At 44.7% G+C, this 24,420-nt stretch overlaps 1 protein-coding gene across 2 annotated transcripts in view; it reads left to right on the forward strand.

Annotated features, from left to right (window-relative positions):
- Positions 1-24,420, forward strand: part of MORN5 (MORN repeat containing 5) — a 246,329-nt gene that overhangs the window by 33,500 nt on the left and 188,409 nt on the right. For both annotated transcript variants that reach the window (XM_069609652.1, XM_069609651.1), the window contains exon 2: positions 4,758-4,905. In XM_069609652.1, coding sequence (XP_069465753.1) covers positions 4,758-4,905 — 148 coding nt within the window. The remainder of the gene's footprint in view (positions 1-4,757; positions 4,906-24,420) is intronic.

Below are 24,420 nucleotides of genomic sequence, written 5' to 3' on the forward strand. Positions count from 1 at the left end.
TAAGACACATCCTAAAGAAATGAGTTGAGGCTGACAGCAAAGATTGGGATGTCCTAACACCTTGGGCCCTTTTTGCCGTCTGTAAAACCTCACAGTCCTCAACAGGGCTCTCCCCCTTTGAGCTATTATATGGTAGCTAGCCACCCACGGGATGTCCTTGATATGTTATGGGAAACCTGGGAAGAGCAGAAAAAAGCCATCGTGCCCCTCTTCCAAATGGCCCAACAATTAAAAGAGTACATGGCCACAGTTGGAACCATAGTCCAAACCACATGGTCAAGGCCTAGAAAAATCTGAAAATTGCCATGGTAGGAAAGCCTTGCTCAGATCCTTCTCCATTGGACAAAAGGTCCTTGTTCTCCTTCCGTCATCTGAGAATTATATGCTGTCCAAATGGCATGGTCCTATGAGATAATAGAGCAGACAGGGCCGTGCGACTATCGGGTATCCCAACCTGACCGAAGATTTAAAACACACACCACATAAATCTCCTCAAGAAGTTGATAATACTACAGTAGTATTAACCAGATTATTAGCTGAAGAATCGGATCTAATGCCTTATGGCCTACCACAGAATCAGAGAGATGACCTATTGGATTTGTTAGGGCAATTCCCTGATGTTTTCAGGGATGAGCCAGGGAGGATTAAGGGAGTGTTTTGTTACATCTGTACATCCCCAGGAAAGGTGGTCCCATTTAAAACCCTACTGGATACCTGAATCCAGAAAGGAGATAATCATCACGCAGGCGGAGAATATGCTGAAATCTGATATACAGGACCTTCTCTAAGCCCTCTTCTTCTCTGATAGTACTTATTGCAAGCCGGATCAGTCGTGCAAGTTCTGCATTGACTTCAGGAAGGTAAACACTGTCTCCCAATTCAACAGTTATCCAATATCTCGGATAGATGACCTAATTAATCGTTTGGGAGACGCCGTTTTCCTCTCCACGATTGTTCTGATAAAGGGATACTGGCAAGTTCCCTTTAATCCAGAGGACACAGAAAAAAACGCGTTCTCCATCCCTATTAGACTGTTTCAGTTCAAGGTATTACCTTTTGGATTGCATGGGGACCAGCCACCTTTCAAAGGTGAATGGACTGAGCTTTCAGACCTTGCACCTGATTATGTGGGGCCTATATTGATGGTGTCATCATTCACAGTAGGACATGAAAAAAACATCTAGGACATGGAAAGAACATCTACACTATAGTGAGTCACCAAAACCTTCAGAAAAGCCAGGCTCACATTGAATCCAAAGAAATGCCACCTTGCCCAATTGGTAGGCAAATATCTTGGATTCTTTGTTGGCAATGCGCTGGTGCAACCCCAGACTGTAAAGGTAAACACCGTCCAAGAAACTCCCATTCCCATTTCCATGACCAAGAAAGATCTAAGAGCCTTTTTAGGTGTAGTGGGGTATTATAGGCGATTCATCCCTAGTTACTCATCCATCACATCATGCCTCACAGATAAACTTAAAACGCTGAGCCTCAAAAGATAAAGTGGAGGGAGGACCAACTAGGTTTTGATAAAACTTAAAAACATTCTGTGCAGTGAACCTGTGTTGAAGGTGGCAGATTTCAACAAGGATGCTTCAAATGTTGTGTTAGGAGCAGTTTTCTCACAAGAGCACGATGGAATAGAACACCCCATTGTGTACATTAGCAGAAAACCGTTTCCCAGAGAAAAGAACTATACCATTATTAACCTGATCCTGACCCTGGGGGGGGTTATATGAGGGAGGATCATATGGTGGGGTGACAACCTCCAGGAGAGGGTGGTGGTATCATCTGGTGAAACATGGTATCCCCCTTTCCTTTCAGAAGATGCATATCCAACTCCCCATGCCCTAATAGTCTACTGCAATACCTCCCCTCTTCCACCTATGGAGAGTAGTGTGAGAGAGGCATGGTATCAAGAAAGACACAGACTCAAAAGAAAACCTTTATTATCGAACTTTGTGGGGTTGGTGTAATTCCTACCTAGTCCTAACACTAAGGGGATTGTTCCCTCACTGATGCTTCTAAGGGCCGGCTGATGTCCGTAAGTCTAAACCCATAGTTTGCCTGTGTCCATACCTATGCTCACCCTCACTCTTAAACCAAATGTGATCAGGGGTCTTCTTAAAGGAAAATTTGTGGTTAAAAAGGAAATGTAAACCACAGCTAGGTTCAGGTAGTCTTACCAATAGGTGTAGTTTTGCCAGTTCAAAATAGTTCAACCCAAAAGGGTTGCCCTTGGAACCTTCCACGTAGGACTCTTGCTGTAAGTCAATGTTCACACTGTCTCTGGGTCTCTTGTGGTTCCCTTCCCCAAGCTCGGACCGCTGTGGCTTACAAACAAAAAAAAGCCACAGTTCGTTCCAGGCCTCTGAGGGTTCCCTTCCCCCGGTCTAGGCCTCTCCTGTAAAGTTGACAATGTCCTTGTGGGCCTCTCAGGGTTCCCTTCCTCAAGCATCAACCCCTTTTATCCTCAAACAAAGTTCTCCTGTCAGGCTGCACCTTTCGCAGAACCGTTATTGTTAGGCCTCTCAGGGTTCCCTTCCCCCCACTGCGGTTTTGGGACCTGCTGCAAGTCGATGACTAGGCTCCAGGACCACCTGTCTGCATCGCAGGCTCACAGACTCCAAGCACTGTGCCAGAACGATACAGTGCACGGCCTGTATGCAAGTCGCGACAGGGCTCCACAGAACTTCTGGATGTTACTGGGCAGAAGAGACCTCTGGATATTCTGCCTGGGACAGCGATAAAAAACCATATTGAAACAATGTAACCTCCAGATCACAACGCCTCCTGCAGCTCCACTGAAGCTGTACCTGCCAGGAGAAAGGATTAACACCTATATGCCCTATGTGTAGCTTTGGAGCACATAAGAGCTATAGGTCCGTTCACAGGTGTCGTGGACACTGCATTGTGAAAAGCAAATCTGTACAGATTGCTCCAGTCACAGCCGATACTCCACACGCACTGTGAAACACCACACCTACCCAAAATGGCCCTTCCAAGCCCCTGACACACAGTATTGTGAGGTAGAGACTGCAGAAATGGGTCGTTTCACAGGCCTACACACTGCACTATGTGACATCTGACTGAACACATGGGAAAATTCACAAGCCTCTGGCATGCACTTCTGTGAGATAGAGCCTAAATCCCTCCAGCATGTAGCATTGCAAGCGACCACGCTTGCACCTAGGAGTACATTCCCAAGCCTCCCCCACAAAGCACTACAAGGACGCAACCCTGCAAACGCTGGTACATTTACAGGACACGTGCACACAGTAATGAGAGCCTGAGGCATCATACTGCACATCATACTGCAAACAGCACTGTGCAGCACCGACAGCGCACTCTGTTTCAATTCACATGTCTCTTCCACACAGCACTGACACGCACCAGACTGCATACTTGGGAAATCTCATGGCCTCCACAACAACGCGCACATCCGAACGAAGGGTTTCAATCACAAGCATTCTGCCCATAGCACTACAAAGAAGCAACCTGCACACACAAATCCATTCACAGGCCCCCCAAGTTAGTTAGGGTCAGTATCACACGATACTTGGGTAGACGCTTTTGGAAACCAAGAAAACCTTTGTGTGTTTTTTTGATGTGTCTATTTGAATGTTTTGATAACCATGAAGTTATTGATTTTATACATGAAAATGGTAAGTTTCTGAAGGGAAACAAAGTAGTCAACTACAGCAAATAAAGTCACTTCTAGCTGAAAAGATCCAAAAATAAATTCTTGATATGTCAGTCCAATCCTGACAGTCATTTTTATGTTCAAACTGGAATTCTTTCAGTAGGGATAGAGTATTCAATTTGACTGTGCATCTGATGTACATCCAAGGAGCAGTCCAAAAAGACTTATTTAAAATGCAGAGGCTGACACCCACCTGATGATGATTGCCATATTATGTAATGGGAGTACCAAATATGATAGAGGTCGGGACATGACGTGCATGCCCCACATGGCATTTTGCCCCGAATGGAGGGCGATGGACAATGGGATACAAAGATCCTTATCTGCACTTAAACAAAATCACTTTTGTGTAAACCTGTCCTGAAGTCTGTCCCCTTTACACACCGACTTTCACCCCCTTGTGTGATGTCAGTAATGGGAAGGAGCCACTTTGTAGCATATTTAATGTGTGTACAAATCACGAGTGGAGCAGGTTACCTATGCAGCTTAAAAGTATGTTTGAAGAAATGAAAAAAAAAGTTCTTGAAGAATTTCAATGCTGCGCAGGTAATTTCAAACTTAACTCTAGCCTGTTACTTTTACATGCATGTAAAACACCTGGAGAGGGCGGGAGGGGAATGTGCATAGTCCGGGAGGTTGACTATGAACACTCCTTTCACCATGATGTCAGCGAAAAATAGGTTTAGTGTTATTATTGATATATTTTCTTTATTTCAAAAGTGCGGACTCACGTCATGAACCTCCAGGCATTCCGCTTTCCATTTAAATCACATTCACTCTCCTGATGAGCATTGAGGAAAGCACATATAATTCTATTCTCTTCTTTTAAGAACTCAGAGTGGAAAATAAGGAAATAAGACATTATATTTCATTGACTCATCTAAGCTTTCCTTAACATTTGTGAGAACCTATCTAATAGGCCCTGAGTCACAGAACGTTTTCCTATGGGATTCCGCCATTATAAAACACTTCCATGAATCAGGCCTTAAGTTTTTATAAAGGGTCATGTTCAGCGTTTGGTCTTGCGATAATCATTATTCATTGACTGTTACAGAATGGAGGGTGCAGGCAAGTACACACTACCGACAGACACACGATATGAAGGTGAGATGAAAGACGGGATGTTTCATGGACAAGGAACACTACATTTCCCTAATGGAAGCAAGTATGCCGCCACCTGGGACTGTGGCATTGCAAAAGAGGTATTCCTCAGATTGGCTGCTTACTGTACTACTAACGGATTTTTTTAACAGAAGATGTGATTAGGCAATATTTTTGGGGTAGTGTTGTACTAAGGGTATTTTTTGGGGTAATTGTATTTACTTGTTATAATGTAATTGATGCTTTACATCAGAATGCCATATAAAATATTATCTGGGTATTTTATCAACACACAATCGAGTTTAATTTAGCAGCTCACCTATTTTATCAGATCATCGTTTATTACCACTATGTGTAATTTAGTAAATATGTCAAAGGATACCATACCAACATAATTTTCTAATTGTATTGCAATCTTAGAGTTTTTAGTTTTGCTTTCTGGATTGTACTAACGATGCCGGTGCTTCCGTGAAGTGTTTGCCTACCGTAGCAGCTGAAGGCGAGCGTCCCCAGATAGCACGACCCACCCCGCAATGAGAGGAAACAATGGACTCTCCCACGAATGGGAATAAGGCTAGGACCAAGTGCTGGTGAGCTCAAGGGAAGTTTTATCTAAGTCAAATAGGGCATGCAAAGAACTCTGCAAACTCCGAGAGCGCTCTGCCTGACAATCGCAAAGGCAGGCGTTTATATTTACAAAAAGTGTCATAGGCACCTACACACTATAGGGGGCACATGTACATGGGGGATTGGGTGGCGTCGACTAACTATATGTGCAGCTGTGATGCGTCGCTTTGTGGTTGGTGGACACCGGCGGGTGCCAACGTGGGGTGGGCAGGTCAGCTGGGCTCATCTGGGCGGTGCTGTCCGGTCAGGCGTGGTCAGTGTCATTGATGGACGTCTTTCTTGGCTTTCTGCCCTAAGGGCCATGCACACCCCATTCATTCAATGGTGCAATGTCAGTTGCCCTGTAAATCCTACAATAGGTTATTCTACGGATTAATACAACACGGGAGGAATGCACATTAGGTGGAGTATTTCGATGATGCATCAATACAGGGTTGCGGTTATCCTGTTGACTAGGTATCATAGGCCAGAGGGTCGGGTCTCAGGGCACGGGATAAGCTGTCCGAGCTTTGGATCTCGTTAGAAGTAATGACAGATGCCTTTACACAATGTTGGTGCAATATTAGGTGTCTTCTTTTACAAGCGTCATATATCTGGGGTGAACTGGTGGGTCGTGGGACCTATGAGGGGGCACCTCTGGCCTCTGGTTATGGTCGGATTTTTTTGCTGCTGGGCTGTAAATAATTCAGGTGGTTGTTCGTGGCCATGTGAGCTGCGGGGGAACATGAATGCTTGAAGCGGGTCCAGCCGAATTGGGGGAGGTGAGGCGGTGTAGCTCGGGCCTTTGCTTTTTCTGGCAGGCTTCAATGGGAAGGAGGGGAGGTGGCCTTGGATATGCCCACGATGATAGGCTTCTCGCAAGCTGCAAATTTTATTGAATACGAAGGGATTCATATAATGTAAAATGGCTAAAGGGTTACAGGTCTATAATTTTTGCATCAGTACATAGTCATTTCAAAACACGTTAACTATATCAACAGTTCTATTAGTCACTACAGGGTAAGTATTTGCAAGATTAGCAGCTCTAGCATCATATTGTAAACACGATACGTGAGGTAGCATTAGGGTTGATAGAGCACGCAGGAGCAACAGAGCAATACGGTTGACAGCAGTAATACACGTTAAACTCGTACATTCACATTTGATGGCATTCTATGTATCTCATTAAACAATTTACATGAGCTCACAATACTGTCGCACTTGTGTTCCTTTGCACTCTAGCAGCATCAGGGTAGCATCAGGGTAGTCATGGCATAAGGACTTGGTATCACTCTCTTTACATCACCCCTAGAGAAGCGCATAGTAGGAGGTCAGGGGCACAGATTGTGTGCACATAACTTAGGGGGTTTGAGTCTCGTGCCCATGTTGTCACACAATAACACATTCTTCTATTCGTGCAGTGTTTGTGGATTTTTGACACGGGGGTCGTGCAGAAGGAATATCATTGTAATGTAATATATATGTATGAACAGTTTCTTGGTGTGGGATTGAGGCTTTTGTTTCATCGAGGACGGTTTACAGTTATTTTCCAAGCCAGCCCCGCTGCCCGGGTCACGCTGAGGATAATGATGCACTGAGGAAGGTGAAAGATACAGTGTTTGCTCTAACACTAGCTCATGTCCGACTGTTTGTGGGAACGGGCTTTCAGCAGATCTGCCAGGGAGCGGAGGCAACAGGGTAGACGAGGACTCTCTGAAGGTGGGGGCCGTGCTGCAGCGCACACGGAGTCATGTCTTAAGATGGCGTTCTGGTTTTCAAAATGGTTCCCTGGGTCTGGCCTAATACAGTACGTTTGGTCCATGTGTCAGCCAGTGGCCCACCCACCACCTGGGCCCTGGTGGCAGGGGGTCCCCTGACGAGTCGTAGACATCACAAGGAAGGGACTGCAGGGGAGGGGGATCTCTTTGACCTGTCCTCTCATACATTTCCCCCCTTTCGTTACTCAAGTAACGAATACCGTAACTCCCCCAACCGCTGACATTCCTTTTCATCAGCCACCACCTCGTCCCATGCCGGGGTGCCCTTTATGGGCATCCAGGCCCTGCACACCCCCCTGAGGTTTTCCCCCCTTCTAGCATATTTGTCTGGAGTACAAGTCAGGTATATACAATCCTTATCCCCCTCCAAGTCCACCCACACTTCCTCATACCATTCAAGTTCCCGGGACTCTCTAATTGTTGTGTGCCATAATCTGTCTATTATATCCCCAATGCGGTATACCGGGACCATCTGTTATTTGGGCCCAGCCTCTTCGCCTGTTTGCACTTGAGCTTCCTGCATAGCTTGCACTGTGCCTCGAGCATTGCCCATTGTCACCATCATCAATGTACCATTTGGTACTGCGCCTGCACAACATCGAAGGCCCATCTGGCACACACAAAAAATTAGAAGTAAAAACACTACTCTGGGCATTAGTAGTTTAACAGTCATTCCCAACCATGATGGGACCCAGGAGAAGAGGTTGTCGAACCACGTGCTTGCTTCTGCCCCACCTTCCGTTTTCATTCTTTCTCACGTGGGACAATGTACCATTATCTGCGTCTTCAGAAGGTAAGAAAGTGCAACATACACTTCCAATTTTTCGGCAAACACCTCCGTCCATCGCTGTTAATAGGTCTCGGACATACCTATTTTGCATTGTCATTAGCCGCAGGGCTCTCAGCTCTACCTTGATCACGTTGAAACCTTCTTCAGTGTTGTTTGCTAACTGGATCAGCTCCCAGCATGTTATTTGGAGCCACTTAGCATTTGCCCGTGCCTGGATGCTTGGAATGAGTGAGGCAAAGAAAGTCTCTGCAGAGCTAAACAATCGATATCTGTCTGGGTTCTGTGCCAATAGTTCTGAAGATGCTTTGGATATGTAGTTGGATGATCGCCTGTTTTGGGACAGCATTTCTTTCTTGGTGCCAGAGGACAAAACATACATTTGTGGTTCTTCTATTGGTCGGGCCTTGTTTTTGCTGGGGGCATCTTGCCCTTTCCTGCCTCCACCGATGTGGCTCTCTGGTATGACCATTAGTGCTGAATGTAGTATGGCCAGTGAGCAACTGCCGCTCCATGATTGTGGGAGAAGCAAGTATGCCTGGCGGCCACACACTCAGTAGGTGTCCATGAGTGCTGCTGTCCCCTTCCTCATGTCTGGGATGGTGAGAGTCCTGTTGCAGTCTTTGTTTATTCCCATTGTGGTCTTTCCTCCCCCCTGGAAGCATAGTTCATAGGCTATTTCTTTCTGCAGTTTGAACGGTTTTTCAATGGCAGTTACCCATGTTAACTTTGTGATGTGCTCCTTCCAGATGGGTGTACACGTTCTTTTGATCCACTGCAGCTTTTCAGGTGACACTCCTCGCAGCGCCTCAGCTTTACATGTAACTTCTTCATCTTTCCATCTGTTGTCTGTGAATAATGTCCCCTTTTATTATAAAAAATGGTTCTTTTAGGCATATTACGCCTTCCACTTTCGGGTAGCATGTTTTCTCGTTCTGCAGTATGCTAAAAGTTATTTCGTGTGCCTGAAAGGTGTTCTTAATTCTGCACAGCGTAAGATGAAGGAGACATTGGGCATTTATCAGAGGCAATTCTTTTGGAAGCAAGACCTTGGGTGTTCCTGAGGCATGGGGGGATAAGGGAGCAGACATAGCAACTCTCATTTGTTGTTTGCTTGGTAGTTGCGCTCATGTCCGCATGCCATTTATTAGTCTGGTGAGGGTGTCTTGGATCTTCCTTTTGATCTAAACCCAGACTATAATACTCGTCATACTTCCTGCTTCCCACCTCCCTTTTCCTTCTAGTATTTCTAAGGTATCTCGCAGCTTCATGGGCGAAGTGTGATCTATATCCCCCTTTTCCCACATCCCCCTCTTTTCATTCATCATGGCATCTTTTTGTTCTCTTCTTTTATTCTATGATGTAATGTACTGGCTGCTGTAGGGGTGGTTACTTGTGTGGGTGGGGTAGTGGGGGTATTGCAAAGCCACGATATGACAGAAGGGTTGCGGTCATTTAGACTGTGGGCATTGTAGTCGGAGACATTTGGCAGGGGAGTTATGCTAGCATTCATTTCCGCACTGCTTTTCTTGGAGTGGTTGATTGTTTTGGGCGGTTTCGTGTTATACCCCCATACATGCTGGTATCCATTCCATACCAAAAAATCACCTTCTTTTGCCCTTTCAGTTGTTATATTTTCATTTGTCATATTACTTCTGTTCCCCGCTTCCCCCCTCATTCATCTCGACAGAGATGAATGCTATGAACCAATAAGTGCTTATGCCGAACAGTATCACAAAAAATAATACGATACATACAAACAGTCCACATTCATACGAATATCTGCAACTTTCTACTATAGCATTTCTACATCTTGATATTCTATTGCTATCCATTGCGGGCTGCCCGTTTGTTGCCATGGTTGTTCCTATTTAAAACATAAAAGTCCATTAAGTATATACATGTAAAGATTTTCTTTTTGTACTGTATCCACCATACAATTACAGTGTGAGATAGAGGGAGAGAGAGGGGATGGGTGCAGAGAGAGAGAGAGAGAGAGAGAGAGAGAAAGAGACATTTTCTCATTCATATTTGATCACTTTTTCTATTTTTTATTTCAATCATTAATGTTATTCAGTTATCTTTTTCTCGTACCTGTAATTCAATATCTTTGTTAGCATATTAATATACCTGATACATTTCTTTTTAATTTCACCTTTTCATTTGTTATTGTTTGCTGTTGTCTGTGCCTCCTCATTCACCTCCTCCTGAACATTATTGTATGCCCTCCGTACGTCTGTTAAATGTATCCAGTACCTTAGCCCTTTAACTTTGACTGCTGTGGGAGTACAAAAAACTACCTCATATGGGCCATGGAATCTTGGGGCATTCCACCTGCGCACAAAACTTCTAACATAAATAAAATCCCCTGGCATCAGTTGTCCTTGGGGGCCCTGTTCCACAAATGACACAGCTATGTTTCCCTCTTCTCTTGTGAATGGCGGTGAAAGTTGTCTTGAGATTGCACGCGCTGCCCTAGTCAGTTTTTTCAGATAATCAGTAAACTCATCTCCTAAAATCGTGGCGCTTCTGTGTGCATCTGAGTGTCTACGCAGCGGAGAATGTGCTGTGTGCATTCGTCTCCCTGTCACAATTTCGTGCGGGGACAAGTGGTGGTCCCTACTTGGCTGGTTTCTCAGCTCGAATAGTGCAAGGGGCAAACAATACACCCAGTTCTTTTTGAGTGAGAAGCATAGTTTAGACAATCTTCCTTTTAATGGGCCGTTGATCTTCTTGACAACGCCATTACTTTGAGGGTGATAAATCGAGCATAGCTTATGTTTAATCCCCAACAATGCAGTAACTTCCTTGAACAGCTCGTTCAGGAAATGATTGCCGTTGTCTGAGCGAATCATGTCGCAAATTCCCCAGCGCGGGAATACCTCTCTCACTAGGAACTTTGCAGCACACTTAGCATCAGGGCATGCACATGGACCAGCCTCATCCCACCTAGAGAATGGACATACAACTACTATCATGTAGCGTGCCCCATTACACCTTTCCCCCATGTCTGCGTAATCAATATGTAGTTCTCGGAAGGGCCCTGTAGGTTTTGGAATTGTCCCTCTGAGTGTCCGTAATGTCATCCCAGAATTGTATATCTGACACGTTGTGCACTCCATTGCTAATCTTGATATATGTTTCTGGAGCCCTGGCACAAACCAATCTTCCTGTATCTCTGCTGCTATGTGTTGTTTGGCATTGTATGCTGGAAAGTGTAATTGCTTGAACGCTATCTCCATCAGTTTAATGGGCATCACCACTTTACCTGTGTTATTTTGGTGCCATAGTGAATCTGTTGGCGACTGGCGGCAACCCCTTTTTTCCCACAATGCTTTTTCCTCATTACTTGCTCCTTCCTGCAACTCTAGTATTTGCGATATGGGCATGGTATTGTACCCTTCTGGTAGTTCCTCACTCGCTTGTTGCTGCATTAGGTACTCACCTGCAGGTTCCTTTTGAAAATATAATGCCTCATTGGCGGCAGCACCCGCTGCCGCGTTTCCCAAAGATGAAATATCTGTATTAGACATATGGGCTTGGCACTTCACGATTGCCACCATTGTAGGTTCTTTCAGTGCCTCAATTAATTCCTGTAGCGATTCGGCATGTTGTACTGGGGTTCCATCCGCCCTGCGAAACCCTCTCCGCCCTCACCGGGCCAGACCACCGTGTACCGTTGTAGTCATGTATGCTGAATCTGTGTATATTGTGACTGTGCATCCCTTGGCTGCACATAATGCTTCAATTAGGGCAACACGTTCTGCTGCTTGAGCGGAAAAGTGTGATGGCAGGCGATATTGTACTAGCACTTCGTACTCACCTTCTTCTAATCTCACTACCGCCATTCCCACATGTTTCTCACCTGTATCCGTGTCAATTGATGCTGATCCATCTACAAAGTACACTTCTCCTTCCGTTAGGGTATTTTCACTTACCACCGGGCCCTCTTCCCTGTTCTCCTGTGTATGTTGCACAATCGTGCTCTTGCATGTCTTCTAATGTACATGGTTCTTTGATGAATGTCGCTGGGTTTACTGTTCTGCACCTTACTATGTGGATGTTGGCGCTGGATAATATTATCTCGTATGCTGTTGCTCGCTGTGTTGTTAGTGTGCTTTTTGATCTTTCCAGTATTGCGAAAAGGGACTGTTCCACAAATAATGTAACGGAGCACCACATTATTATAGTGGCACTTTTCTCAATGGCGAACGCGGCGCAGTGAGAGACCTGTCCTCCCATACACCACTGCACCCAGCAGGATCAGACCTGTCGGGCACAGCGGCCACGGCAGGCAAACACAGAGTTTGCCAGGTCCGGAAACAAGGGTGCCGGTGAGCTTACTGGCACCCTTGTTTCAAGACCGGCAAACTTATAATGAGGCCCAATGATTAGCCCCATCTGACTCTAGCAACTTACACTGTCTCCAATAGTCCTTTCTTTAATAAGTCCTTAAACAGTCTCCCAGCAAATAAAGCATATCCTCCTCTGTCACAACCCTCTTGCTGTCAGACTTCACAGTACAGAAACAGTATGGCTTGTGGTCCCAAATATGCTACTCACCGTCTGTGGAATGGGTTATGTAGTAGTACTAATTTTCCTCTACCCTGCTGCCTCATTCAACACCATTGTCCATACCATCCTCTTACAAGTCCTACCAAACTAAATTACCCTTACTGGCAGGACCCATTCATGGGACAAACATTGTCTACACAATATAACTTAATCTGTGATCCTTGACCCATAATGCTCTAAAGCCTACCTTATAAGGTCTCTGTCCCACACTTTCCTCTCCAGTGCATATGTCTCTCTTCTTGTGTAGCCCTAAATGGAGCCTTCAGCCTGTAAGTGACTCAATATGTGAAAACCAATATTCCCGAACTCATATTAATTGGCTTAGAAAAGAAAGTGCCTACAATAAAAGATGCCTTCACCTCCACCTCTTTTCCCCACTTTTCTGAAATCTTCTAACTAGAAACTCCATTCAGCCCTGGCTGTCTTCCAACCATATATACAAAAAGGTCACCTCCCAAAGTTGGAGATCCTAGACAATAATAGGCAAATTGAAAGCTCTCCTTCCTACAGACCTCAAAGAAGCATCACACAAACCTTTGCAACTAATGTTCTCAGGCTTACTACATGTAGAACTGCAAACACTATGGTTTAAACACACAGCCAGACAATTAGCCACCATTAGGCAGTTGGTGAGCCGGTGCAAGTGGCCTAAACCCCACCCACCTGTCAATCACTGCTAATCTTTTGGTATGTTCTTGTTTTGCTGCCCTTTTTTCCTACTTGAAGGAATGGTTCGGTCAGAAATATTATTGTCCCTATGGTTCGGCCATGTGTTTTTAACCATAAGTCGATCGATCGTACAAACATTTCCTATGCACCTTACCCGAGTTTCGTCTCTTGAACACAAGCGAAATCAGGCAGCAGGGCGCGGCCATCTTGTGATAATCTTATCACTTGCCGCATCGCCTTTGGTGACCTGCATTTGCGGCACTAAATCATATCCCCCGCCCCTGAGCCTGACATCACCAAATCATTGATATTCTCGGCCTCTCTCCATGATGTTACTGGGCAGCGTAGCCAAATGCGCCCAGCCGTCACCTACACGACTAGACGCAGAACCCAGAAAGCAACACACATTGTCTCACAGCACAGGGCGTCACAATTATGAATATGAAACTGTACTTTAAAAGGAAACATCAAGACTGTACAATTGGTAAAGTACATTTATTTCACATGAAATGTTTCGATAACATTTAGCGTCTGACATAATCAATCGAAATGGAACTTTATTTTTCTTTGCTCTCGTTCCGCAAATGTTTATCGTGAGTCACGCGCTGTTCCTTTTGGGTACACAGGGTGTTCCTTTTGTCTAATTGAAGCACTTCGGTCGCACAGTGAATTGCAAAGCTGGTGCATGAACTTGGCACTAGACCACCGTAGAGGTTGTTATGTTGCTCCTAATCGCTGGTGCCACGTAGGGGCAAATTGGACCTTGTCTGTCATCCCAAAAGACGGTTAAGTAGATCCAGTGATTGACATGTAGCTGCAGCTGGCGGTTGAAGAACCCATCGGTCGGGGTCTGGAATAGATGACAATCGCAGAATGGCACGATGTACCTGTTTGCAAAAGATAAAATGAGAAATGTGTCTCAGTAGCCGATCTTTATTACCTTTAATCATTTTCTTTATTAGCGCAGAGGTGACACAATGTGAACCGAGAGAATACAATGTGGAATCTCAAAGTATTCCGCTATTTGCTTCCGACGATAGTGCAATGTAGTATGTTGAGCTCTAAACGTAATGCGTAAACTGGGGCAAGAATTCGAGGTGCACAAACTATGTAATGATTTATTAACGTAGAACTAGGGAGAAACTTGCAGTGGTCTACATGCGTCTAGATGCTAGCCTGCCATAGTCCCCGGTAGATAGCCCAGGACATAAAGGTTGCACTAGCACTTCATTGCAATATGCAACACAGAACGAACAAGTACATTGTGACCCAGCAATAACGGTCAGCTATTTGTATTTAGACTAGTTCTGGTATGAAATAGTTTAAAGAGAAACTTACATTATATTCAGCATTTCCATTCTCTTGGCGCAATGCAGACCCCTCCGTTCGTGTCACCGATTTTTCATAAACTGAACTTATATGTAGCTAGGTCCAGTTTCAGAATGGGCAACCTTATCATATTGTACATTATTACACCCCCCACACCCTTCAATTCAATCCCTTTCGGAATGGTTCCTGCCTCTCAAGGTCAAAAAACAATAGAACCTTATATTGTGCGCGGGACGTGTGGGCCTCCCAGCTCCCAAGCAAAAATTCAAAGCTGGTGACCTTCACTCAAAATGAACATACATTCTTACTTTGCAACATCCCGTGTCAACACATCCATGAGAACATGAATTTTGAAGCACAGGCACAGGAAATTGGGGGATGTCACTGCTCGTTGTTCGTGGCGCTGCTGAGCTGTAGGTGAAATTTCCCAATGACAGAATGCCTCCTATTCCCAAATTATAGTCGGTGTAACACAAAAATGGAGTCAAAATGTGTCAAGTAATAGGGCCACCTCTGATTATCTCATGACCTTCTACCCCATGGCATATGTTCAGTCAGTACTTCTTGCGTGCCTAGAATGTTTTGTGGCCTAGGTATAATACCTTTTCTAGAACGAGCGTGATATTCAGCTTTTTGAAGAACTTTATGTCAAGGCAACTGCCAAAACCAAAAGATTCTAACACACTGTTATCCATTGGTCATTAACACGAAAAATGAAGGTCCCACAGTAGCTCGACTAAACTGTGAAATGTGAAAGCAATCGTAAAAAATGTAATATTTTTTTAATAAAAAGGACTAAGAGGATAGATTTCAAAAGACAAATCGCATACTTTATTTTTACAGTTTATAGAAAATGTTTTGCAAACATAAAAACAAATGGTAATCATTTATAACGGGTATTGAACGATTTAACAAGCTCTTCTTTGGGTGGACATGGCACATTGGCAATGTATGTGTGCTCTGAACAGATTTGTGTGCAATTCCATGAGTATACATCTCAACGACATTAACAATAAGATCTTTCACAAAATCGAATTCCATTTTCTCATATACTGGTTTGACAACCCATTTTTTGCTTCTTTTCGTAAAGGCCATATTGTAGAGAAGCATCCCTAAGTTTCCTGCATTCCTAGATTGTTCCCGGCCTACATTCTCGTTATGCACTAATACCGCTAGTAAAGTCCTCGCTTTCATCCCTTGGATGCCGAAATGCAATCTATTTGGCCTGTACTTTAGGCACATATTGTGGAACACCTCCAAATCTCCAGTGTGACAGAATTCTGTGAGTCCCTTCAGACCTCTTGATAGAGTTTTATCAAACGCAATTTTCTCAAGGGCTTTGTGTGGAGGTGAAGATGGGATCAACCACTTCTTCTTCCGTGCCTGCTCTGGGGACAAAGGGCCATGTTCACATTGGTGGAAATGTTTTTTTTTTTTGTCCAGTGGTGAACGTTGGAACAGTGGTGCATTAGAGAGCGCCATTTTTCCAGTAGAATTTCCACAGACCCATCACATGTTTTGGAGTTCCACCAAAGATGGTTGCTGAAAGACTGGGACCATTGTGAAATACTTTCAAAACCTTTTTTTTCCCCTGCCGCTGAGATTTTTTTATTTATTGATTTGGCAACATGCCATACATCAAATTGATGTTTAATATTTGGATACTGCTCTCTCATTGTCTTAGCTATTGAAACGTGTCTGTCCATGGCTATGAGGTCGATTTGCATTCCCCTCGATTGTAGATCTTCCATTGATTTTATAAAACCAAGTTTCTCCATGGCCACTGAGGATTTACATTGGGACATCTGCACGACCACCGAACTTGCATCTTTCTTGCTTTCCATGTCCTGGAAATATTAGGTGTAGTACTTAGCAGAAAATCCGGGGCTGTCACACTGTCCATCGCCGGCTAGCCTGAACCGTTTGTCGGCGAATGTAGTTTTAATAGCCAATTGTTCAATTTTCCAAGCTTCACTAATGGCAGGGAATAGATAATCACATTGGTATTTGTAGTATTGCGTTTTAGAAATTAAATGTAGTCCCACAAACTGAAAGAAACTGGATAACTTCGTGAAACTATAGCCACTGAATAGTAAAGCTGCTGAACACAGTAGATTGCCAGCTGGCAGTTTCCCCAGCATCGGTTGAGCGGACCATGAAAATGTTTTATGTGACTTTTCACAGGTGGCATGTATTTTGAGGTTACTGCCTTGTGTTAAACGAGTCACGCACACCAATGGCTTCCCACATACTTCCGCTCACACTGAATGCACACAGTTCAGCATCTTTATAAGCTCCATCAAGCTGCTGTCGAATACTATGTATTTGGCCTCTTTTGTTAGACTGTCATCCGGCAACACTGTTGTTTCGGACGGAACCGTTGTGGACATATCACCCAAACTATACATACTGTAGTCTATATCTTTGTCTGTTTCGTCGGTCAATATTGTTGATGCTTCATTCCTGTCATTTCAACATCTGGTACTTGACCACGAATAGGAGAAAACATCAATGTCGACTGTTTTTTGGCGGGTGTCGATTGTGTCAAGTGCTCATCTAGTAATGTTAAACTATCATCTATAAATTCAATTTCACCTTCCTCTGGCGGAGCAGGTGCATTGTAGCAATGGTCCAAAAACACTTTGCTGGATTCGCCGGTCATATTAAATTAATTTTCTGGCCATTGGAAATAGGCATCTCGAGTGTGAACACGCCGCGCCTCAATTAATAGTTCCTCCATGGTGAAAACAGTTTGGCAAGCAGCATCTGTCATTTGTATGGCTGTCTGTGTCTGCATAGTCCGTACTCCATCGGGCAACTACAGGACAGATAGGAAAAGGGATGTTCAGTGTAAATCCTACATACAGTGTTGTACAATTTGCATAAAAAAAAATATAATGAAGGCCTCAGCACAAAACAATTGCCAACAATATAAAGTGTTTATAACTAACCTTATTTTTATTTCTTTTCTTTGAAACCTTCTTTACTCTAACATCAACATCAGCAAGCTGGCGCACCGACTCAGATCCATGTGCCTCCGGTTCAGTATACGGATCTTGTATAAATCCCTACAAAAAATAGTATCCATATAAAATAAGTCATTTGCATTACACATACAATTAGATGGTACTGTCAGTACGCATACCTCTGGCTCCTGATCAACTGCAAGGTCTGGTTCCGGAACAACTACAAGGGATAATGTAATTGTAGAGGACGCCTCAGCATCTCCCTGAAACACAGTACGGACGAAAATTTTGGAAACTGGACACACAATTTGGAAAGACGACAAAGGTACATATCAATAGTAAAGTGCGAATGAAACATTGTGTAAAACAATTACATGATATGTAAATATGATCAGATTATCTCGTCCAGTTGAACTGTGAAGACACATACCTCTGGCACTGGATCTACTATGAGGGATGTTGTTATTGTAGTGGACGCTTCAGCATCTCCCTGAAACACAGTACTTGCATTAGTAAGGATGAAAATATTGGAAACTGGACACACATTTTGGAAAGACAACAAAGGTACATATCAATATCAAACCACGAAAAACATTATGTAAAGCAATGATACGTTGCGAAAATATGATCACGTTATCTAGAATTCCGTGCTTAAAACCAATCTGGAACAGAATAGCTAGGTAAGATTACCTGATACACGCTGGAAGTGGTTGATGACTCCAGGCAAGACATGGATGTTGAATCTTGTTGCTTCATATTCGGTGGATAGTCATGGAGTTGTAAAGGGAAAGTATTATTCGATTTAGAAATTCCAACATTAAAAAGTAGCATGTAAGGAGACCGAATACGAGTACATTATGCTTATGTAAATGCATAATATAGCATGGTTATTTGTCCACATAAATCAATTTTCTATTTGGGTTCTAAAAAACAAGGACTGATGTTTAGCAAAATAGTCATTATTTAAACCGCTATTCAATCACATAAATATCGGAAGTATTATAAGTGACATTTACAACGAAAATACTGGTGTAAAGCTACATCCGGAAGCGTGTCTCACCTGTGGTGGCATGTGAACGGATAAAGTCGGAATAGCGTTTGGTAGCAATTTTCGAGTTGTTCTCAGTTGATTCCTCTTTGTGTACAAGGATGTGTTGTACAAATCTGGGTTGAAGTGCAGATGCAGATGCGGTATCGATGGCCCCTCATGTCCTCCAAGACTCGTTTGACTCTACTTTCAAGCTCTTCCGGTGGATATCCGCAATGTCTGACCCATTCTCTTATTCAATCAACAGTCTTAGGTAATATATGCCGTGTAATGCCTTCGGATTTGCCATGGGTCTTCGAAGGGCAACCGAAAATAGAACATGCAGGCATTGTTGTAAATTCTGCAAAATAAAGGTCAACATGATTAGAAAATTATTTTGCATAAACATGTGAGAATGAATTAATTGGACGATACATTGTTCATTGCACGCTTTCTCTTGGACACCACAGCAAAACCAGTGCAGCGTGTGCGGCTGTATTATTGGATACATTTCACAAACGATTCACTTGAAAATCAGAACATGTTACTCGCCCCTTGAATGTTCTATCGTGCACGAAAAGGAAACATGCTTATACTATAGACACGCTCCGCGAAGGATGCAATACCATGCCAATTGACATTGATGAAAAATGATATATCGATAATGTAACAAAAGATATTCAAATTAATAGCAATGAGACAAATTAACATAGCGCTACTGAGTACGTTACTTCGAAATAGATATAAAATGCACAAACGAAGGAGATATGATTAGGATACATGCCCTTACCCTGACCAACAAACAGTTAGATTCAGCAAGCAGAGTATTTAGTGGCAGGAGAACAGGGAGATGTTCACAGGTAGCACACTGACAAGTTAACTCCAAGTGGTCACAGAGTAGTACGTTCACGAGTTGCATTGCAGTGCTCAAAGATGTTCTCATGGTAAATATCAAGTGGTTTATAAAGAATACCAAAAAGGGGTGTTTGACTGAATATATGATGTGCATATGTCGTGGTATTATTTGTATTGCAGGGGTGCGGCCTCCTTGAAGGGGAGCCTGCCTGGAGACACTGGGTCTGAGGAGGCCATGTGAACAATGGCCCCTGGGCGTAAGATACCTTTTGAAGTGTACATGGTGTTTGGCACCTTGTCCGTTCGCGCCCCTGACAGCACCCCATGGAAGCACACATCCACTGGTGGAAACTGTCTTTGATAGTGAATGGATGGGCCGGGGGCGTGCAGACAAGGCACCGGAACACTGCGGAATGGAGACGTACTTATGTGTATTGCAGGGGAGCGGCCTGCTTCAAGGGGAGCCTACCTGGAGAACGGGGTCTGAGGAGGCCATGTGAACAATGGCCCCTGGGCGTAAGATACCTTTTGAAGTGTACATGGTGTTTGGCACCTTGGCCGTTCGCGCACCGAAAACACTGCATGGAAGCGCACATCCACTGGTGCGAACTGCCTTTGATAGTGGATGGGGGATGGATGGGCGGGGGCATGCAGACAAGGCACCGGAAACACTGCGGAATTGAGACACACTTGATTCACTTAAAAAATTAAAATGAAACAACCATTGATAAAAAATATGTTGTGTTTTATTTGGTTTCTTATTTTGATGGCACAAAAATACTAAACATTGTAAAGGTCTGGTTGCAGCTCAGCAAGGGGAAAATCCCCTGTACTGACCGCTGTCACTGGGGAAAGATTGTCTCATGGCACCAACGACACAGGCGGGTATTACTCGTCGAATGCGGTGCCCAAGCCTCCCATGAAGCCACCATGTGTACGAACGATAGGCCACCAGCCGGTACCACCTGTGAAAGAGAAAGATACAAACTGTTTTTAAATGACCAAGATAAGTGTATTAAACCTTAGTTGTCAATGACAAATCTTGTATCCAATGGCATTATTGCCAGGACAAATGCTAACTAGACACTGCACAATATTGAACGACTTTTATGTGACTTTTACTAGCGAATTGCAAGACGAAACTGATATGACAATGATATATTGAAGTTACGAGAATATAGGGGACAACCATGAAATAGTAGTGGCCTAACTGACATCACAACCAGACTATACTTACTCGTTACTGGGATTACGAGGCCGAATTGCGAGAAGTTCATGCATAAGCACCATCAAAATCCTCAACACGCACCGTGTGAGGCAGACTGCCGTGAAGTCTGGCAGCTCGGTAACGCATTGCGCTGTGGATCGCCTTGCGATATGTAGGACAAGCATCCAGAGTTTTCTCAGCAGCAGCAGTTCTCCACCTCGGTTGGCATTAGCGCGCACCGATTGCAGGTACACCAGGTGGAAACACCGTCCATGCGTCCAGGCACAGGCTCTTCATCTGTTGAAACGTCCGGCCAACTGTTGTCCAAATCCTCATCGTTTACGCAGCTTTCTCTTTCCAGTAATTCCTCCTCGGAATACTCGGGCTCGTACAGGTAGGGCATTATTGTTGCCATTGTGTGGTAAACAAACAAAAATAATTTATACTGGTGGTACTGGTATCTGTTCACACGGGCTACAAGCAACGAAGGTAGCTGACCAGAGCACAGAAACGAGTCACAGAATACTCAAAGAAATACAGTGAGAGTAATGGAATAGAAAATCTGCTGTTGTGTGTTGTGAAACGGTCTGTTTATACTTATCGAGAAAAGAGGCTTCCTGCCGTTTCCATGGCGACACGTCATTAGCTGAGGCGCAGAGAATGTTGACACGAGACGTGCTTTGGTGGTGTGAAATGGGCGGTACGCGTCTAGTGATGTCAGGCTCAGGGGCGGGGGGGATATGATTTAGTGCCGCAAACGCAGGTCACCCAGGGCGATGCAGCAAGTGATAAGATTATCACAAGATGGCCGCGCCCTGTTGCCTGATTTCACTTGTGTTCAAGAGACGAAAACTCGGGTAAGGTGCATAGGAAATGTTTGTACGATCGATCGAATTATGGTTAAAAACACATGGCCGAACCATAGGGACAATAATATTTCTGACGAACCATTCCTTTGAGCAACCCTCCATTCCCTTTGGAGCTAAGAGCTTGAAACGAGAGCTTTGGATGCAGGTTTGTTGTAATGCATTTCAATGCAGGTTGGTTGGCATATGAGGATGGATACATGGTAGTGTGACTTTGTGTCCCACCCATTTAACACCCATTGCGAAGTGAAATGGATTGGATTTTTGGCCCCTTCCCACCTATTTCCACCAACGAGATGCCTCTTTTTGCACTCTTTGGCTGAATTTCTACTGTGTGGTGGATTTATCAGCCATTTTTACTTCCAAAATGGCAGCCGTCCTGTTTTAATGTTATAAAAATGTTTTTTTCTCTTGATTGCTTTAAAAAATTATTACAGCATATTGTCAGATTTCAGATTGCCCACGTAGTGTAGCCAAAGAATTCTTCTTCCCGATGTACCCCTCTGGTTTGTTGAAAACAAGGAACCAGAGAGGTCAATCAGAGAAAAGAAGGGATGCCAATGGAATCCCAGGTGCCGCGATGCCAAGATACAGCGATGCCAGATACCAGAGGAGAAGGTATGGGCGGGATACTGGATAGACACACCAATGATGTAGGCGCTGGACCTGCAAGTGAAGCGGTTTTGATTAATGCACCACAAGAGCAATGTACAACCAGCTACTAGATGCAAACAGAGCCAAATGCCCAAGAGAAAACCAGGGGTAGTCACAAGGATGTGCACCCTTACTGCTTGGTTATTCTGGAGTGATCATGGACTCCTCCTCCCCTTCTTAAATGCAATTCCCCAAGAAGCTAGTAATGGCTTACCGTAGTTTCTTTTTCTTTGACAGTGAATCCCTGCAGCAGGAAATGGAAGGTCCAATGCAAATCCACTGAAGGAGAGAAGTTCAACAACCTGTCCCGACGGCACGAGGATGCCTAATCCAGCAACCTAAACCGACGGCACGAGGACGCCTTAGTACACACTGGAAGTCTCTAGTCCGTGTACTGAACCAGCGATGAAGTCCCAAGTTCAACGAGTCATAATGTCCAACAGAGAGGCACGCGATTCCAAAAGAGAAATCCAGAAGCAGTTCTACGGAGCGAAATGCTGAGTGGTGCAGCAGGCAGACAGAGTCCGGAAGTTGCCAAGGTAGTTCGAAGAGGTGCAGCAAGCAGATGTTGTCCGGAAGCAGCCAAGGTAACGTAGTTCAAAGGGAGAAGGCAAAAGGAATCCGATAGCGGTCCGAGATCAAAACGGGAGTCAAGGCAAAACGAGGCATAAAACGTTCCACAAGCAGTTCCAAGCAGCGGTCCGGGTCGAGGAGCCAGGAGGTCTATGAGTAAGCGGGGAAGGGGGAAAGGAAGGAAGCAGAACATCAGGAAACAAAGTACAAAGATATCCCAATACAAAGTTCGTAACGCCACTAATGTATAATCAGAAGCGCCGGGCAGAAAAAGGGAGGTGCTTAAAAAGGGGCAAGTCACGTGACAACGCGGCGCATTGCTTGGCGTCGGTTGTAGGAGGGATAGAGAGGACGTCAGCGTTGCCATGCCAACTTCGAGGCACCTGGCTGTAGAGTTCTTAAAGGGCTACGGCACCGTGTTTTGGAGGTGAACGTACGCCTGTACATGACACATATTTTAAGTAACGTTACATATTTTACAGTGTTTTATTTACATTTAGGCAGGTATTGTAAGTTTAAGTTTTCTTTTAAAATGGCTTACAAAATGTACATTCAGGGACTTATGTGGTATTTGTGTAGTGTTTTTGAAGTAAATACTGTGGTGGCTAAACCCGTGCCTTGGGCCGCCTCAATCACACGTGCACACTCGCACTCACACAGAGACGCAGAGTCATGTCTGCTGCTCTTGAGGTCCCAGCGGCAACTGCCGTCGGGAATGCCTTTATTAACTAAAGCGCATGCGCGGCCTGGAACGAGGCTCGCGCATGCGTGCATTTACTTTGCAACGTAACATCCCTCCTTTTCTTTAAACAGAAACAAACACACGGAACTACATAACTAATAACTCGACCCAACGTGGATCACTGATCAGGGCAGGCTGCTGTCTTAGTCTCCTGAGTCCATGACCACCTTGGTCCATGCCGGTAAAATACCGGCACTGCCTTGGTGGAAAGGGGAATTACCGCCCTATTCCAAGGTTGGTGGGGCAGTAATTCCCCCTTTCCCCCATTGCCCTTCCCCATTCCCATTTTTGCCCCATAGGACATAATGGGAATGGGGAAGGTGCTAATTACGGCACCGCAAATTGCGGTACCGTAATTAGCTCACTGGTCCCTTTGCGGGTTGGTTTTTAACGCCTGCAAAAAGCAGGCGTTAAATTCTCCAACCCGCAAAGGGACCTCGTAGTAAGGCGGTAAGGGTTAACGGTCACCGGTACCATTAACGGTGACCGTTAACCCTAACCGCCGTCCGTGTAATGAGGCCCATAGTCTTTGAAGTGCACGGGTGGTTGGCGTCCATGTCTCGCCGAGTACCGGCTGCTACTCCCTTGGGTCGGCAGCGGTGTGGCGTCTATGCTGGTATGTCCGCTGGCCCGTCAGCTTCAGGGGCCTCCACCCTTCCCTCTGGCCTGGAGGTGTCCTCCTGCACTCCTTCCCGGTGGGGTATTTCCACTTTCTTGAAAAAGGCCTTGTTGCGCGTTACTGTCCCTCTTTCGCTGGCCATTGTCCCTTTTACATGAGTGACTGTCCATGGCTGTGGCTCATACGTGAGTGCCAACTTCCCTTCTGGTCGACAATTCCTGACGAGTACGGAGTCCCCTACTGTTACCTCTTTATCCAGAAGGCCTCTTCTCACGCTCTCCTTCTCGTTTCTGGTCGCTCTCTCCTGTCGCACCCTGTCGTTGTCAATCACGCCTGGCTGGCGTCCCTCTATCACCAGTAGGA

This window comes from Ambystoma mexicanum, chromosome 8 (genome assembly GCF_040938575.1).
Source record: "Ambystoma mexicanum isolate Mex_15411 chromosome 8, UKY_AmexF1_1, whole genome shotgun sequence".
Lineage (NCBI taxonomy): Eukaryota > Metazoa > Chordata > Amphibia > Caudata > Ambystomatidae > Ambystoma > Ambystoma mexicanum.